Source organism: Elephas maximus, chromosome 6, assembly GCF_024166365.1.
Source record: "Elephas maximus indicus isolate mEleMax1 chromosome 6, mEleMax1 primary haplotype, whole genome shotgun sequence".
Taxonomy (NCBI): Eukaryota; Metazoa; Chordata; class Mammalia; order Proboscidea; family Elephantidae; genus Elephas; species Elephas maximus.
Genome location: NC_064824.1, coordinates 111,582,019 through 111,600,481, shown reverse-complemented (window position 1 = coordinate 111,600,481; position 18,463 = coordinate 111,582,019). Strand labels below are relative to the sequence as shown.

At 34.8% G+C, this 18,463-nt stretch overlaps 1 protein-coding gene across 10 annotated transcripts in view; it reads left to right on the top strand.

The window, feature by feature from the left end:
* IKZF2 (IKAROS family zinc finger 2) overlaps positions 1 to 18,463 on the top strand; it is a 173,740-nt gene that overhangs the window by 116,309 nt on the left and 38,968 nt on the right. For 8 of the 10 annotated variants that reach the window (XM_049888955.1, XM_049888952.1, XM_049888951.1 and 5 more), the window contains 2 exons: positions 974 to 1,240; positions 8,365 to 8,532. In XM_049888955.1, coding sequence (XP_049744912.1) covers positions 974 to 1,240; positions 8,365 to 8,532 — 435 coding nt within the window. The remainder of the gene's footprint in view (positions 1 to 973; positions 1,241 to 8,364; positions 8,533 to 18,463) is intronic. The other 2 variants (XM_049888954.1, XM_049888956.1) reach the window with 2 other exon arrangements.

Genomic DNA, 18,463 nt, shown 5'->3' with positions numbered 1-18,463 from the left:
GATATGATTTCTTAAGAAATTTTCAAGATCACTGGATTAAAAAAAAAAAAAAAACTGGTATTCATTTAAAGCTTGCTTCTGCTTTGTGAAAAGACTCTGTCAGTAATCCAGAACGAGGCTGTGCTAAGAAAATTCCAACTTTTCTGTGGGATGATCCAAAAACAGCAAACAGAAGGCATTAAATTCCTTAACAGTCGCAAGTGTGTGCACGCACGCTATGCCATTCTTGTCATTCACTGCTTTTTGCTGTGCATAGATTAGAGTTGGAGTACCTTTGATTTGCAGACTAATATATTCCATAGAGTAGTTTCTTTATGTAGAAAATAAAAAGCAAAGTGACTTAAGGGCATGTGAGATCTGTGCACCCTGCCCTACAGGTCTTAACAGAATATATGTGTTCAGTCTGTTTTAAGACGTTTGCCTTGACGGCGTGTCTTCATAAGTCTAAGACATTTGCTGGATTAAGATCCTGAGTTGTTTTCTTGCTCTGTTCAGAAGCAGGTTTACACAAGTAATCTGATGTAAAACCGAGAATAAGAAATATATATAACAGTTGTTCAGTTATGAGGAGGCGTGATTTATGGGTTAAGCAGTATCTAATCTTGTCTTGTCCATAAATCTAACTCATCTCAATGGCCTTACTGCCAAACCAAAGAGCCAATACCAGAATTATTTACAGACTCACTTAAAAAGTAAATAAATGAGTTAAAAAAATAACTCTGTGCAGAAATTAAGGGTCATTCTATTTACCTAGAGTGAGTTTTCTTGAGACATCTTCACTTTCATGCCAATGCCTATCTAAAATGTTATTTAATACAGTATGTATTAATATTATGTTTGTAATGCACTGTATTCTACTTAATATATCATTTCCACCTATATTAGTAGAATGGCATTGAGTGGAAAGTAGATGTAGTTGAGAAGACATAACATGTATTTATAATTTTTTTGTTTCCTTATTTTTTAATTACAGCAAATTCAGTAAAGCTAGAAATGCAGAGTGATGAAGAGTGTGACAGGAAACCCCTGAGCCGTGAAGATGAGATCAGGGGCCATGATGAGGGTAGCAGCCTAGAAGAACCCCTAATTGAGAGCAGCGAGGTGGCTGACAACAGGAAAGTCCAGGAGCTTCAAGGCGAGGGAGGAATCCGGCTTCCGAATGGTAAACTGAAATGTGACGTCTGTGGCATGGTTTGCATTGGGCCCAATGTGCTTATGGTACATAAAAGGAGTCATACTGGTAAGCAGCTGAAAGAATAACCTGATGACTGCCTGTGACATCTGATGTTGATATTACCTGACATCTATTCTCTTTCCTTTTTGTTCAAGGGTGGCAATGGTGAAACTACATTTTCAGAATTCTGCTAGTATTGGATTGCTGAAAAGCAGAGAGTAGCCTGGGTCTTGACTTCCAGCCTTCAAATCTGAATAGCATATCAGAAAAGAAGTTTGGGATTCAGTTTCCACAGTTCTTAATATAGCAATAATATGATAAGGGTTCAAAAGGTATAGGAGAATTTCATTGTGTAACTTAATCTTTTTGTATTTCTATACATATTTTACCATACCCATGGGCATGTAATATAGTTTGCTAGCTAAGAGTTTATACTATAAAATGGTACTCATGCATTTATATGGAGGTGAATCATTTTCACTTTATCTAGTTAACTCTTTGGAATACAATTTCCAATCTATCTTTGCCTACCACAGTTCTCTGTATTAGGCAGGAACTTTCCCTAGTTCAGGGTTGTTACCATCTTCCTGTAATTTTTTTTTTTTTTTAATTACAACTTTTACAAAGAGATGTGTAGGGTGGAATATGACATGGAATGGCAGTAGTGCAGGTAGGAATGTGTAGTCATGGAATAGGTTGAAGGAAAAGCCCAGAAATTAATTTAATATATACTGTTAGACCTTTGGGTAATGGAAAGGCCTTCATGAAAACCAAATGAGGAGAAGGCCTCGTTTAAATCTATCCAAATCCTTTTCTGGGGGGGGGGGGGGCGGGGGGCAGTACAAATGAGATTCTGGCAAGATAAGAAGAATGTTGACTCAAAAAGTTCCAAGTTCATTTGCAAATTGAATTAAGGGAAATGATCCTGATTTAACTATAGAGCAAAGTAGAATTATACACCAAAATATTAATAATACCCTCAGAGATTTAGAATGTGGTAGTCTCTAGAAGAGAGATAAATCACAACAAAGAAATTGATTTATAAGATTTTCTTTTGACTAATCAAGTTAATAAGTAGTTGTTTAGAACATGAAACATGAAAGGTGCACTTGAAGTCTCTTTAGTCCATGAAAAAACTGAGGCCCAAAACGGTCAGTTGAGGTATCAGTTACACCTTATGTAGTTATGGACATTGCTGAGGCGGGAACCAGTTTTCCTGATGCCCAGGCTGGATTTGTCCAAGTATACTGATGTTGGTGTATCAGTATACCAACATTTTATTACAGGGTATGACTATGAACTAAGGCTGATATTTTTATAATTAATATTATAATCAGTGAGAAGTTACACATCAAAATCTGTGTTATAATCAAAATCATCAGCTTTAGAGTGTATACATTTACTCCAATCACAGTCCATTACATTTTTATTTTGTTTTATTTTGAATTTCTTTTGTAAATAGCATCATGTTTTTCAAATACATTTACTAGTGATTTTTTCCTTTTAATTTTTAAAAATGTCTCAGGGACAAATCGAAAGATCAAGCTTGTTTTAGGTTTGATAAGAAAGAAAAAGAAAAAAAGTATAAAATAATGAGTCTACTTTTCTTCCGTGCTCATGAAATAATTCTAACTGCAGGTCTAAGAGGAGTTCTGGCAAGTTTTGATATGACCCTTACCTCCTAGTGATTATATTGAAGAAGATAACATTCATTCAAATGTATGAATCCTACCGTGTAATAAAATAAAAACAACCAAACAGTCTAATGACTTTTCAGTTCAGTTGCGCATAGTGTTCATATGAAGGCTGAAACATAGACCAAAACATTTTTTGGAAGTTTTTTAATAAACCTTTTATGTTCTGAGTTATGAAAATTCAAAGAACCAGAGTACATTCTCTTCAAAATTTAGGTTAATCAATGTTTCACTGTGTCTGCCGTGATTTTCATGAGGATTGTTAGTTTGTAAACACAATAATAATTAAAGTTCTACTCTACTGTCCATTTGGAATTTATTACTATGGTCGGGTTTACTTTCGTTCTGAAAATCATTTGATTGACATAGAAAATGCTTAAATAGTTTTACGGATTTCTCCCAGCTCTATGGAAATGGATCTTACTCATCTAATAAAGGCAAAGAGAGTAGACTAAACAACCATTTAAAATAGTCTTGCAGCACTATGAACATTTTTATTATTGTTGCTAAAAAATATTTATTGGACTATTGCAAAAATTACTCTGCTTTCCTCAGATCTGGAGGGTTTTTTTTAGAGTTAATAATGATTTTGAAGTTGTAGAAATTATATTTTTAATTAGCTATTTTAACATGCATTTCTGATGACTCATTTCTGATGACTGAGTCATGACATTTTCAACTCAATTTTAGTAGTTTGAAAATAGGTCTATTTATGTTTCTTCAAACTAGATTGAGAAAAATGTAGTCAGAATTTTATCATATGTTAGTGTTTTCTCAACACTATGAAATACTGTCTTCATTATAGAATTGATTCCCTCCTTGCCACCAATTATATAAAAGACACTTTTTTAAATTCTTATAAAGCCTTCAGGAAACTTATTATTATTATTATTATTATTATTATTATTATTATTATTATTATTATTATTAGTGTTTTAGCTCATAGAATATTTAGTAAAATTACAGTGAAAAATGCTACACAACCACCCAGTTCATCACAATGTCATGGAGTATCAGATCTAAGTCACTTCTTCTTCTTTCTCTTTCATACTCCACTAAAGTGCCAATTCCAGTGTCTTACTAATGGTTTGGTGTTATTTCTTTGGTATTGCTACTTCAGTAGGTAATCAGGTAATATTGTCATCGGAGACTCCAGGCACTCTTCACTGGGAACATAGGCAGATGAAAACAAGTAGGGGGAGTAAATCCATTCACGCACAAACAGCCCCTTTTTAGGCTTGAATTCTCTCATCTTTATAACTGTGAGTTTTCAGCATCATATTTTATAATTGCAGGTTTGTGGAGCCATGTTCTTGCTCTAAGACCCTTTCTACAGATGCTTGGCATTTTGCATATTTGTAAGTTGTTATTTAGTCCAGCACAGGGACACCCTTTATCTTTGATTTACCAAAGCAAGTTGATACATGTATACTTGCATTTTAATTCAGTATTTAAACACAGATCTAGAAATATGTATTTTTGAAAGTGCATAACCAGTTGTTGTCTACTCTTTTCCGACTTAGGGCAACCCCATGTGTGTCAGAGTAGAACTGTGCTCCATAGAGTTTTTATTGGCTCACTTTTCAGAAATAGATCACCAGGCCTTCTTCCAAGGCGGCTCTGGGTGGACTCAAACTGCCAACCTTTCAGTTAGCAGGCTGGCACATTAACTGTTTTCGCCATTCATGGAGTATCCTGTGAAAGTATATAACGCATTGAAATATAATTTAACCCATAATAAAAAGAATAGGTGATCCTCAGTTAGATCTGTAGATTTTTTTTGTAAAGTAGATTGAGAATGGTAATGAAGGTTAGTAGGTAGCCACATCTTAATTAACTTTCCTGTATCCAGAGTTGTTGGCCTACTTCTGTGCCCATCCACAGGAGGGTTAATTAGCATAGAAACAACTTACTTCTTTGTTTGAATTGGATTACTCTGTAATGTCAATAACGTATTTGATAAGTTTCTGAAATTTCCCTGGATTTGCTTTGATTTACATGTGAAGAACACGATTAATATTTTTTCAAAGTCTAAACAGACTCCAAAAGAACCATTTGATTCAGTTATTTCAGTTTAACAAAAAAAAACTATCACAAAGAAATAATTGAAATGTGTTGTTTGAAGTTGCATAGATAATTAGGCAGTTAGCTGAACTTTTTACTTAATTAACAGATAAATGTACATATACCTCTGTAATGCAAGCCAGGAAATATCCCACAACATTGGTTAAAAGGATTACTGACATTTTGCAGGGATTTTTTTTTCAAAAATTTAGTGAATGCATTTATTTTTGATCTATTATTAAACAGGTTTGGATATAACTCCTGTATTTGTATTGGTTAATTTTTGAAATATGTCTATGTATACTTAAAAAAAATCTCGTAAGTTAACCATCTCTGTTTTCATCCTTGTCTCCAACAGTGGTGTTATTGAGGGTTTCACTGTAATTCCAACTAAATTTAATGGGGAACACAAAAAACAATAGATAATTTTTGAAATGGTAATTGTCATTTTTATATAATCAAGACATTAAGAGTATTTAAGCAAAGTTCAACCCAAGAGGAGAAAAGTCATTGAATTTGTATTCAAAAGTAAAACGCATTGATCAAGGCTTGTTCATAAAGCAGATCAGTTTGAAATCAAAGTGCATCGTTGCAGTCAGTGCCTTTCTTTTATCAAAATGGGGACCATGACTGAGTGCTTTCATCATGCCTCTCTCTTTACTTCCCAGGGGCGTGGGGATGCAGTTAGCAGATGCTTCCTCACTAAGACATGGTCAGCAACATGGCAGCATTTCCAGATATAACTAGACCCCTTTTCATTTCTCCTACCCTCTTTGAGGATAATCATATAACTTCAGAAATAATTTCTTACTTGTAAAAAAAATGAAGATATCTGGAGTATTTTGTAAATGTAAAAACTCAGTTACCCCATCATTGTTGTCGTTAGTTGCCATAGAGTCAGTTCTGACTCAGGCAGCCCGTGCATACAGAGTAGAACTGCACCATCGAGTTTTCAAGCCTGTGATCTTTCAGAAGCAGATTGCCAGGTCTGTCTGCAGAGGCACCTCTGGTTGGACTCTAACTGCCGACCTTATGGCTAGTAGTTGAGTGCTTAACCGTTCACACTACCCAGGGATTCCTGTCCCATCATTAGTCTAGTAAAATTCAGTTGATGATGTGTGGTGATGATATTGTGAATTTAAACATTTTTTGAAAGGCTACTCTTACTATGTTTTCTTTTATAGATTAGCATTATTTTGAATGATGAATTTACTACTCTAAATTAGGTATTTTTAAATATTTCAACTCAAGGATTACAGAGGTTTAAAAAAAAATCTGTCAGCATGCTGTAGAGAGTATTTCCCAAAACAAACATGATTTCAATTTATTTTGTCGTTGTTATTGTTACACCACATTAATTTAATCAGTTCATTTGGAAAGTTATCAGTTCATTTGGAAAGTTATTGCATACTAGTTTGTTACTTGGCTGGGAAAAATTACATAGATTTCAAAAGTAAAATAAAATGTTTGGAGGGAAAAATATAATTTGTATTTGCTATTTTCCTACTCTCCCCAAAAAGTTAATTTCATGAAGGAAGCGACTGATTATTGCCTTTCGTTACTAATTCCATGGCAGATTAAGAAGTGGAAAATTCTGATTTTTGAAAGTTGTAGACTGCTATTTTATTTTTTAAAAAATCAAAGTGTCAAGTTAAATTATATGTGTTAATTGTATGTGTGTATATGCATTTTTTTATGAAAAAGATCTGTTATTTACATATTTTTCTAAACGTTGATTATTTTGAAAGACTTTATATAAAGACATTAAGTAAAGTATTTCTCTTTTAAGTTGCATTTACTGCTGAAAAAAATGTCAGTTTTACCAGATGGCACAATAAGTTAAATAAGATAAAATTTAAGGTAATTTTAACATGGTGGATTTATTTTTTTCCCGTTCTAATCTGTCATTATTGGACTTTGTATAAACTTAGGTCATAAGATCTCCAGCTTTCTTAAGAAAAAGCCCCTGCAAACCCCACACACATATGCAAATTATACATTTTTGGTATGTAACTCACAAAGTTTTAACTCCTACAGATTCCTATAATTTTCCTATCTGGAGGTTTTATAACAAAACTATATGATAGAATTTGCTGTGGCTTGCTGCCAGAAAGTGATAGCAGTTTATCTTCTTTATGTCTTCTGGTTTTCTTTAATAAAAAGAATTATTAAGCTTTACATTTATATCAAATGGCAAAATATAATATATGTATGGGTTTTGTTGTTTGCTGTTATTATGACTGTTTCAGTTAAAGATACATGAAATATGACAATTCAGAGTAAAAATTTTGAAAACTTTAAATTATAATCACCTTACCTTAAGTTAGAGGAATGGTTCAGTTTAACCAAAAGGAAAGTGTTTTTAATTTTATTCTAAACATTGAGTTTTAATATGATATATTTATATTGATTTATAACTTATTTTATGTTTATTTTTAAAGATAGACAAACTAAAAATAGGAGTATTGTCTTCATAGTTTACTATTATCAGTTTGACCCTACTGGCCAGTTTTATTGCTTCATTACCTGTATGTCTTTATGTTTGATGATGCTGAAGACAACATGACAAGAGACTGCAATGATAATCGAGGCTTGAATAATTTCATAGCAATATGATTAATAAGAGAAAAGGGAGAAAAGATTCCTATCACACAAATATTTTTCACAACCAAAAGGGTGTATTAAAAATGTCTGGCAGAACTATTTTCTTTGAATTCTCCCTGATGTATCCGGAAAATTTGCCAAAGTTTTCATTCTTAGTGACCAGAAGAATCAAGATACCTGGGTTTTATTTGGAGATCTTATGGTAATGAGCTTTGTGACCTTGTTCATTCATATAACTTCTTTGGCCCCCTTTCCTTTGCAACAAAATGCAAGACTTGGACTAAATGATTTTTAAGGTCACCTCCAACTAAAAATTTCTATGATTTTTAGAGATAATCTGGTAAAATGAAGAGAACAAGATTTTGTAGTCGAACTGGATAGGGTTCAATTCTCAGCTTGAGTACTTACTGGCTCTGTGACTTTAGTAAATTGGTACTTTGAACTTTAATTTTTTCATTTGTAAATTGAAGTTAATAATACCTAAGTGCTAATGCTATTGTAAGGATCAAAATAATGTAAAGGAACCAGTACAGTCAGTAAATCTAGTAATTTAACAAATGGTAAATAATATTATCATTACTCTTTCAAATCAATGACAGGAATCCTGTCCAGTTTGTATGAGGATGGGGAATAGCCTTTTAGAGCTTGAGACTTTGGTATTAGCAAGTTAAATTCTAGGAAGATAGACACTTAGAAGATTTGTGAGGAAGGTGAAATCTGCTACATTCTTCTAGCACAGAGAACTAGCTCTAGTTAACTTCGTGCAACAAATTAGACACTTGCACACACATGGTTTACTTCATCTTTCTCACTTCTTCTCCTTTACAGGCGAACGTCCCTTCCACTGTAACCAGTGTGGAGCTTCTTTTACTCAGAAGGGCAACCTTCTGAGGCACATAAAGTTACATTCTGGAGAGAAGCCGTTCAAATGTCCTTTCTGCAGCTATGCCTGTAGAAGAAGGGATGCCCTCACAGGACACCTCAGGACCCACTCTGGTAAGCTTCACCAACTCTGAGGAGGAAGCTAAAGTACGTGAATTCAGGAGAGTACTATAGATTACTACAAAGTAATTTGTAACATTGGTATGTATCTATGAATGAGCTAGACAATATTTTCATTTGTGTATATTTAAAAACCAGTAAGTCTTACGAGGCACATATGGCCTTTCATTTTCAGTCTTACAGACTTGGCAAAAGCAATACTGTCAACTGAAGAGTCTTTTATTTAGAGCTATTGAGATAAGAAAAACAGCTGTTACATAAAATTTGTAGAATCTAAAAAATTTTATCATAATTATTAATGCAGTAATTTTGGTTAATCCAAGTGTCTTAGTTATCTAGCGCTGCTATAACAGAAATACCACAAGTGGGTGGCTTTAACAAACAGAATGTTTTTTTCTCACAGTTCAGGAAGCTAAATGTCTGAATTGAGGGCGCCAGCTCTTAGGGAAAGGTTTTTTCTCTCTGCTGGCTCTGGAGGAAGGTCCTTGTCTCTTCTGAGATTCTGCTCCTGGGCAATCTTCATGCGGGTTGGCATCTCTCTTCCCCATCTCTGCTTCTCTTGGTTACTTGTTTAATCTCTTTGATATCTCAAAAGAGATTGATTTAAGACACACCCTACACTAATCCTGCCTTAGTAACATAACAAAGACAGTGTATTCCCCAGTGGGATTATAACCACAGGCATAGAGGTTAGAATTTACAACACATATTTTTGGGGGACACAGTTCAATCCGTAACCCCAGGATAATTGCAGATCAAGTGAAAAATCACAGTTACATGCTATTGTTATCATATAGGGGATGAAAGCTATATGTTTGCCTCATAGAGTGTCCAGGCTGGGACCTTATAGAAATCAAATATTGCTATTTATAAATTTGAAAATATAAAGTGCTTTAGAAAATGCATACTCCATTTTAACTGTCTTTGTTTCTTTAGCTCTTGGACCGTAATCATTGCACATTATCTAAAACTTTCTTCTGCTTTGTAAATCATCATTAAAATATCTAAAATAAAATTGATCAAAAAAAAAACCACACTATAGTGCATAAAAGGAAGAATGATTAAGAAATCTGAATGAATGTCATTTTGACTTTTAGCATGAATTGCCATTAACCAAGAAGTGAAAAGTGGAAAATTAATATAGAACACTCTCAATCCAGTTTTATATACTCCTATCCATAATGACATATTAAAGTTTAATTTTAATATGAAGGTGTGATAAAAGGGATATTTTCATCTACACTGACAAATTGTATTAGAGTGCTGTGGATTGTGAGGTAATGCTTCTATTATCTTTCTTTACCTCTTTCCTGTTAACCCTCAAGGCTGTACTTAGTCTCTTAGCATGAATGTGAAATATGTAAAACTATTTTAAACAACTTTTTCATAAAAATGAAATTAATGAAAACATTAAAACAACATATTTTAAGTATATGTTTTACTTCCCTTCCTGACTCAAAATATTTCACTTATTTACCACTGTGACATTTTACGTTTTATTTTAAAATTGTGCTATCAAAATTATATTTTCATGTGATATTATTTTATTACAAAAAACTTCTTTATTAAACGATATTTTTAAGATATGACAGGTATTTCCTTTAGCTAGCCATGTACTCTGGCTTATTAAAGTATTATTGATTTGGACATAGCTTTTTTTTTATGTAACACATAGCTTTTCACAACATATCTATTGTATGAGGTTGTAGCAAAATATAACTTTAAAAATCTGATTTCATTCTTTTTATAATATGTTACTTTAAATGTCATGGTTTAGTGTACATATGTTGTATTACCTTACTGATCTTCATAAATAAAGAACTAGTCTCTGTGACTGCTATCGTGCTGATTTTGCAGTTTGGTATAGCAAGTCATGATTTTTGCAAATATGTAAACAGATGGGATACTCAAACTGGATAATTAAAGAGAGTTCAATGGAGTGACTGTTTACAAGTCTGTGGGCAGTATTAAGAGAAACCAAAAAGGGATAGTGAAGCTTGTCATAAATAGCAGTATTCTTGAACAGAGAACAGTAATTGGAACTCTGAGAAGAGAGAGAGCTATGGCTATAAGAGAGGCTTCCATACAGGAACTCTGTCCTTAAAATAGAGAAATGTAGCCACTGCCAACCTAAGATACCTGATTTCATTCTTTCCACCCTCCAGTCTCCTGCTAGGGCTCCCATTGGGTGAAACTAACCAGAAGCCAGAAGAAAAGATAGTCTTTGATTAAGTCCATAAACGTCATTTCTTAGCGACATAGAGAAAAGTGGAGAAGGGTAGAAAGTGGCCCTGGAGGAGAAAGGGAGAATATCTACCACAATCCACCCCTTTGCCCCTCAGCAACCATTTTTGTCATTTGTTCAGATAAAACACCTAGAATCCAAAATATTAGCCACCACCAGTGGATAAAAAAGGGAGAGAAAAGCATGGCTGCTAAAGTCCATGCTTCTCTAGTCGATCAAAAAAGTCCAAATTGATCATTACAGCTTTCTTCTTCCGCTACCAATTTCATCTTTCCCTTACTCTTACTCTTTTTCAGCATCGGAATGGACAAGGTTCTTTGCCTGATGAGTGACCCAAAGCTAATTCCTATGAGTTCTGAGCCTTTGGTGGTCCTGTCTATCTTGGGTCACTGAAGTTTTTCAATGACCAGGATTATTGGACAGGTTTGTTTTAAGCTGTGCCCCAGTGAACCCCCTGTGTTCCAAACATAGTTCTCCTTGCCCCAATTGTATAGTAACAAACCAGAATTGTGTTGGTAACCTAGATCAATTACCAGCCAGTAGCTCACTTCTCTCTCTGTTAGTTTAGCAGCTGGAAGAGCCCAGATTAGCCAGGGACAGTCTCAGCTTCCAGTACAACAGTACCAGGACTCTGATTTCTAGTGGAAATATTCTTCCTTTGGGCAGTAAAGATCTCTAAAACCACCAATTCTAAGGCTATAGAACAGGAAGGGAAAATTTTTTAAATGGGTTATTTGATGTGTTAGAGTGGCCACTCCCACCTTCACCTCTTGTTCTGATTATGCTTTCTGGCTATGGAGGAGATGGCTTTCAACACATAACATATTCTGTAGGACATACCTAAACTTTTCCCAACTGGCTACCGTATGTGAACCACCTCATTGGTAGGTCATTTCACTACTCCATTTACCAAGCTGGATTCTGGATGATGGGCATAGGTATGACCAGTGACTTCTATGGTTTTGAGCCCATTGCTGTACTTCCTTTGCAATAAAATGAGTTTCCTGGCTGACGACAATATTGTATTAAATGTCTTGATAATTGATAAGGCATTCCGTTAAGCCTACACATGGTAGAGCTGGCAAACCCATGTCCTAAATATGTATCCATATTTATGAGAATTAAATTACTGCCTACTCCATGTTAGCAGGAGTTCATTTTAACCTACCTGCTATCTATTGGCTGGTTGAACCCCTTGAGCAATGGCAAAATGTTAGGGTCTCAGCACTGGAAAGTTGAGAACTCAGCAGTGGTGGTAATTAAATCAGTTATGTATAGCGAGGTGTTTATGTTGTTGATCTATACACAGTTTCCATCTCTGCTTCCATGATCACTTTGTGCATGGGCCTGTTGAGCAAGCACCAGGGTAGCCAGGTAAAGAATCTGATTGATATCCCTAAGGTACCTCACCTGGTCCAGATTAGTAAGAGCCTCCTCCACAGTGGATGAAATTTACATAGAGGGAAATTATATAGGACACCATATTGTCACACTTTGTATTGATTCTGAGAGGTGCATCCATATAACTGTCCCACACCTTCTTGTCACCAGTCTTCCAGTCTTGTTCTTCCAAGCATCTGACCATGTGGTCATGCCATAGGTCATTACTTCAGCTATCTTTCATTCCAGGTAAAGTGAACAATCACATGTTCTATCTGAAGTTTCACCTGCTGGGGTGATACCTTTTCACCACTGTATTTCAGAGCCAGCCACCTTAAATGGGGCTATAACAACAGTCACAGCTGGTACCAATAACCATGCAACTATTTACAAACCAGGCCCACATATTTTCATTCTTCATTAATTCATCATTTTAAGAGCTCCCCATGAGGCCATAGATGTGGGTTGAAAGAGACTGTGAAGACGTAGGAGCAGGTATCAGAGACATTTGAGCTACTTGCTTATGCAGTGTACTTGGGCTTCCCAAACCTGCTTGGTCCCAGTGTCATATGAAATGCTACTATGCAATCTTGCTTTGTTTTTGTTTTTTTAATGTGATATGAATCAGGTAATACCTAGTTCACGATGAGCAGATTGGGGCACATAGTGATTCGGAGTCCCATGGCCTGGTAGTCAGTCTTAGCCAAGGTTTAATAGCAAGTCAGAAGCTGCTTTTCAAATGGGGAATAGCTGTTGGTAGAAGATAGCATAGCTTTACTCCAAAACCTTTAGAGAGATGCACTCTAATGCATCTATTCATGGAGATGTCATAGGGCATCTCTGTCTGTCTCATACATTTCCATAAATCATTGCATCTGCTAGATCTTAGACAGCCTGCATCATAGCAGGGACAGGCTCCAGATCCTTTTCTTGTTCCGGCTCCCACTTAACACTGGCGCACTTGTACGTTACCTAGTACGTGCTTCAGAACAGCATACGAAAATGTAGTATATGTTGCTTCAAAGTCCAGAGAAGTTACCAAGCTTTGTGCCTCCTTCATGGTAGAAGATGCAAGGGGAAGCAGTTTATTACTTGCTGTAGAGGATCTATTTTAACATGCCAAGACCACCAGGCCCCTAGAAACTTTACTCATGGTGTAAGACCCTAAACTTTTGTGGAATTTATATCTTGTTCCCTAGTAGGCATATGTCTTACAGAGGCATCTTGAATGTTTACTGCTGCTTGCTCACAGGTCCAATAACTATAATGTCAGGAATATAATGTTCCAGCTTGATGTTCTCTGCGATGTCAAGATAAACAGGGTCTCTTCAGACTATAATATGACTCTCTTAGTTATCTAGTGCTGCTATAACAGAAATACCACAAGTGGATGGCTTTAAAAAACAGAAATTAGGAGGCTAGAAGTCCAAATTCATGGGGCTAGCTCTAGGGAAAGGCTTTCTCTCTCTGTTAGCTATGGAGAAATGTCCTTGTCATCAATCTTACCCTGGTCTAGAAGCTTCTCAGCACAGGGACCCTGAGTCCAAAGGACACACTCTCCTCCGGCTCATCTTTCTTAGTTTCTTTCTTGGCTCATCCCTTTTCCTCTCTGCCTGCTTCTTTCCTTGTCATCAATCTTACCCTGGTCTAGGAGCTTCTCATCACAGGGACCCTGAGTCCAAAGGACACACTCTCCTCCAGCTTATCTTTCTTGGTTTCTTTCTTGGCTCATCCCTTCTCCTCTTTGCCCGCTTCTTTCTTTTATGTCTGAAGAGAGAACAACTCAATGTACAACGTAATTCTGTAGATTGAGTCCTGCCTCATTAATATCATAAAGGTTAGGACTTACAACATATAGGATAACCACATCAGATCACAAAATGGTGGACAACCTTACAATACTGAGAACCATGACCTAGCCAAGTTGACCCACAGTTTGGGGCACACAGTTCAATCCATAACAATAACTAGGAGTTGATCTAGACTTAAGATAAGATAATGAAAGTATAATGCTGTTCCTGCAATATGAAAGCAAGCTGCTTCTGTCTTTGCTGATAGAAATCATTGTAAAAAGAAATTGCTTAAGTCAGTAGCTCGGTACTGTCAGGGGCTCTGTTAATATGCTCCAGTAAAGATACTACAGCTAAAAATGCATCTGTAGTTGACATCACAGTGTGGTTAAGTCTGCATTCATCCACAGGACTGTCTCAATCTTGCATTAGCCAAACAGTTTGTACTATCTGAAGCCCTGCCAAATGGGTATGTGGTAGGAGTCACCACCCCAACAGCCTTCAGTTTTTTGATGGTATCACTAATTTCTGTAACTCACCTCAAGATTCACAGTTTTTTAGTTTACTGTCTTGGGGGTAGGGAGCCTTGGTGGCACAGTAGTTAAGAGCTCAGCTGCTAACCAAAAGGTCGGCAGTTCAAATCCACCAGCCACTCCTTGGAAATCCTATAGGGCAGTTATACTCTGTCCTATATGATTGTTATGGGTAGGAATTGACTCGACAGCAATGGACTTGAATTTTTTTTTTTTTTTAAATCTTTAGGGAGGTGATAATTCTAGGTATGTACTGTCTAACATGGTATTTACTAACCACATACTGCTATTAAGCACTTAAAATATGACAGGTGCCACGTATGAAATTATAATATATTTTACTTAATAAAATATATTATTACGCTTATTTTAATTTAGTTACTAGAAAATTTGTAATTATGTATGTGGCTCACATTATGTTTCCTTTGGACAGCATTGTTTTTGACTCTTTATAGTAGCCCTCCCTTCCATGGATCAGGAAACCAATGTAGGGATTTTTCTGATTGCAACATTTATTTATTCCCACCATAACTATAAGATAGTCTTGGATCAAGTTTCCATATATATCTTGATCTGCATAAGCCCCCACTTTGGTGGACCACGGTGGCATTTTGGGTTCCAGAGGTTAATGCTGGTCCAAAGCCGTGTAAATACCATATAAACGCTTACCAGTGCTGGGGTCATTGTTACCAAACTACTAAACGGAAATCAAGATGTAAAACTTTTAAGTCAATAATACAAGAGGCAGTTTTGTAGTATTAATAATATACAACAATAAAGAACTAATAAAACAACGGACAATCATTATCCAAGGGAGAGGAGGAGCAAATACTTTCTATCAATAATAATATTCATATAAACAGAAATATAATTAAACTCATTATGTGGAACTTAATATCGTATTCAGGTAATTTAAAGAATTAATTCTTAAATTTTAATCTGTAGAATATTCTGTTTGACTTCTATAACCATTTTCTACCTTTCTTTGCTCTGTTCTGTTCCTACAGGAAGCTGATTTTTATTGGTTTCAAAGGTAGGATTCCATGTCCTCTGGCTTCTGGTTAGGTTCAGTCAGCAGAACTAGTTTCTAGCTACGTTCAGCAAGAGACAGAGTGGAAAGAGAGTGAGGGACCCGAGTGCCAATCTTCGGTAGAATTGAGCGATGGAGGAATGTAGCCACTGCCAACCTGTAACTCAGGGGACAAACACTGAGATATCTTGGGTGTCTGAGAAAGAAAACAAAGCAAAACAGATTTTCTATGTGTGAAATTTAAATGACATTTTAAGGGGCAGGAGGGAGGAGAAGGAAAGAAGAATCAAGACTTGGAATGTATCATCAACAATCTATGGATATAGCTGAAGATCACAGGCCGGTTTTTAGCCCAATGAGAAAATAAGCCACATTTAGAAAAATACATCCCAGATATACTATTATTTAATGTTGTAGGAAAATAAAAGGGACTTGTCTATACTTTCAATTCTCCCTATTCGATAACCTTGAGATATGTCATATAAATCACCTAATTTGCTTTACGTAAATTTATAAGTTAGCATAATACTTATGTGAGTTTTTAATGGTGAATGAGGCAATCAGTGCTCCTACTATAAAAAGGATTTTTATTAGTTATGTTCCTTAGATTTGCAGTTTAACAGGTGGTTATATTCCTTTCATTTCTACAATTTTGATTACTATGCCTTATGCATTGCACATTACTTCTTTTAGTTGTCTTTATCATTCCCAATACTCTGGGAAAATAATGTTTTAATTAAGTCATTAATCCCTATTAATCAAAATAATTCTTAGCATACTTGTTATTAAAAAGAAAAACTGGGAGAAACTAGAATTGCTGTTTTTTTCTAATTAGTGTTTCAGGCATATTTCCCTCATGCTTTCATGCTGTGCTGAAATTACATATTTAAAACAGGATAGTAAAGTGTGTATTTTTAATATATGCAAAACTTACCTATTACATCCCAGAACCCAGTTTATATGTGTTGTATATTATAACACATAAAGTATAAAAATAAAAAAAAACTAATAATACCTCTTAAAAAACTAAAAAATACCTCTTACACAGGCTTAAATATCGAAAATTCAATTTTGGTCGTAGAATTTTACTGGATTCAGACTCCACAAAGAATATTTATTGCTTAAAAATTGAGTCATTTATAGATCCTTATAGAATGGAAGAAAAAATGTAGAACAGAACTTAAATTCTTAAGAAGTTTAGACTTACTGGACTGGTTGAAATCAGAGGACTCCCTGAGACTTGCTCCGAGATACATTTCGCACCTTAAACCAAAATTATCACTTGAGGTCAACTGTCAGCTAACTAATAGATTGGATCATAAAATAAAGAATATCACCGTAAGTAAATTACTCTAAAGCAAAAATGGAAAGGAAGCAGGGAAACTAGAGTACTGGAAATGGTATAACCCGAATGGAATAAATGAGAATAATGACATATTGTGAAAAATGTAACCAATACCACTGAATAATTTGTGAAGAAATTGTTAAATGGGAACATAATTTGCTGTGTACGTTCTTACCTTAAATACAATAAAATAGTTTTAAAAAATGGAATCATTTAAGAACATTTGAAAATGAAAAATCCTATGTCCCAAGGAAGTTTATTCATTATTTCTTGTATTCTAAACAAGCTAAATATTTAACAGTTGCATATTTTTAAGATGCTTATTAGTTCTAACGTAAAGTTATTTTTCATAGATATATAAATAAAATATCCTTGAGAAAGCAAAACAGAGCAAGAATTGTTTCTGATTTTTTTTGTTGTTCATCCTCATCTAAAGAAAAGAATTACTTCATGTTTTTAATAATACTTTCTATCGTGAAAGGTTTCAGTTCCTGGAATTCTTGATGGGCCAGCAATCTAAAGAAAACCTTAGATTTCAATTAAACCACTATTTATAATTCTTTATTTGTTTATGTGGTATATCTGTATCACATAACCCTAGAGTAATAGAGATTTGAGAAACCTTCCAACATCATAAAGTTCTTCTTTCAACTTAGGGTCAATAAGTCTTCAATTATTCTAAACAGATACGTAATTTTTTTTCCAAACAGCTCAGTAATGTTGATTTTTGCGATGCTACTTTGTAACCTTCAGTGTTTGACGATTTTCAGTTTAAGAAGTTTGTTGTTACTTCTGATTGTCAGTTTAAAGCTATTTTTTCCATGGAAAGGAACTGGATTAGATTTACCATGTGAATGCCCATCCATTAAGAGAACAATAGCAACCATTATCTTTCTCCTCGTTGTACATTTTTGTTTTTAGTATATAAGGACGGTATCTTCAAAACCCTGTAATTCAAAGAGCTATGTTTTATGCATACAGAGAGCTCAGAAATGTTGAATGCTTATATCCATTCCCAGTAATTTTTTTTTTTTTAATCTAACAACTAAATAGCATTCCAGTTGCTGACAACTCACTTAGAAGTTTGCTGGGTGCTGTTTTATTTATTTATTGTTTACCGTGCCCTTATGTTTTGTTCAGTTATGCCTTTACCTATTATGAGAATTTCCCTATAAAATAAAATATTATGATCCACCCTACTTTTGGTTGTATTTAGATATTTACCTTTAGATAAGTATTTAATATTTAAATAAATATTTAGATAAATAGATATTTAGATATAAAATAAAATATTATGACCCACCCTACTTTTGGTTGAATTTAGATATTTACCTTTAGTAGACCGTTAAACCAGTAACAGTCATTTTTTAAAGTATAAGCTACCAGCCTTCAAAGTAATTATTAAGAAGAAATTGTTTCCTCCCCTTCTTCAGGTTTCTTGAAAATGAAGTTCAAAAGTAGTATCTGGTTTGTCTTGATATGGAGCTAATCTTTGACCATATTGTTAGAGAAATAACAATGTCAAATGATCTAGTTGTAAATATTCTCATGTGGGATACTCTGTTAATTCGTCATGAGAGTTGTATGCCCTCAAACATATTG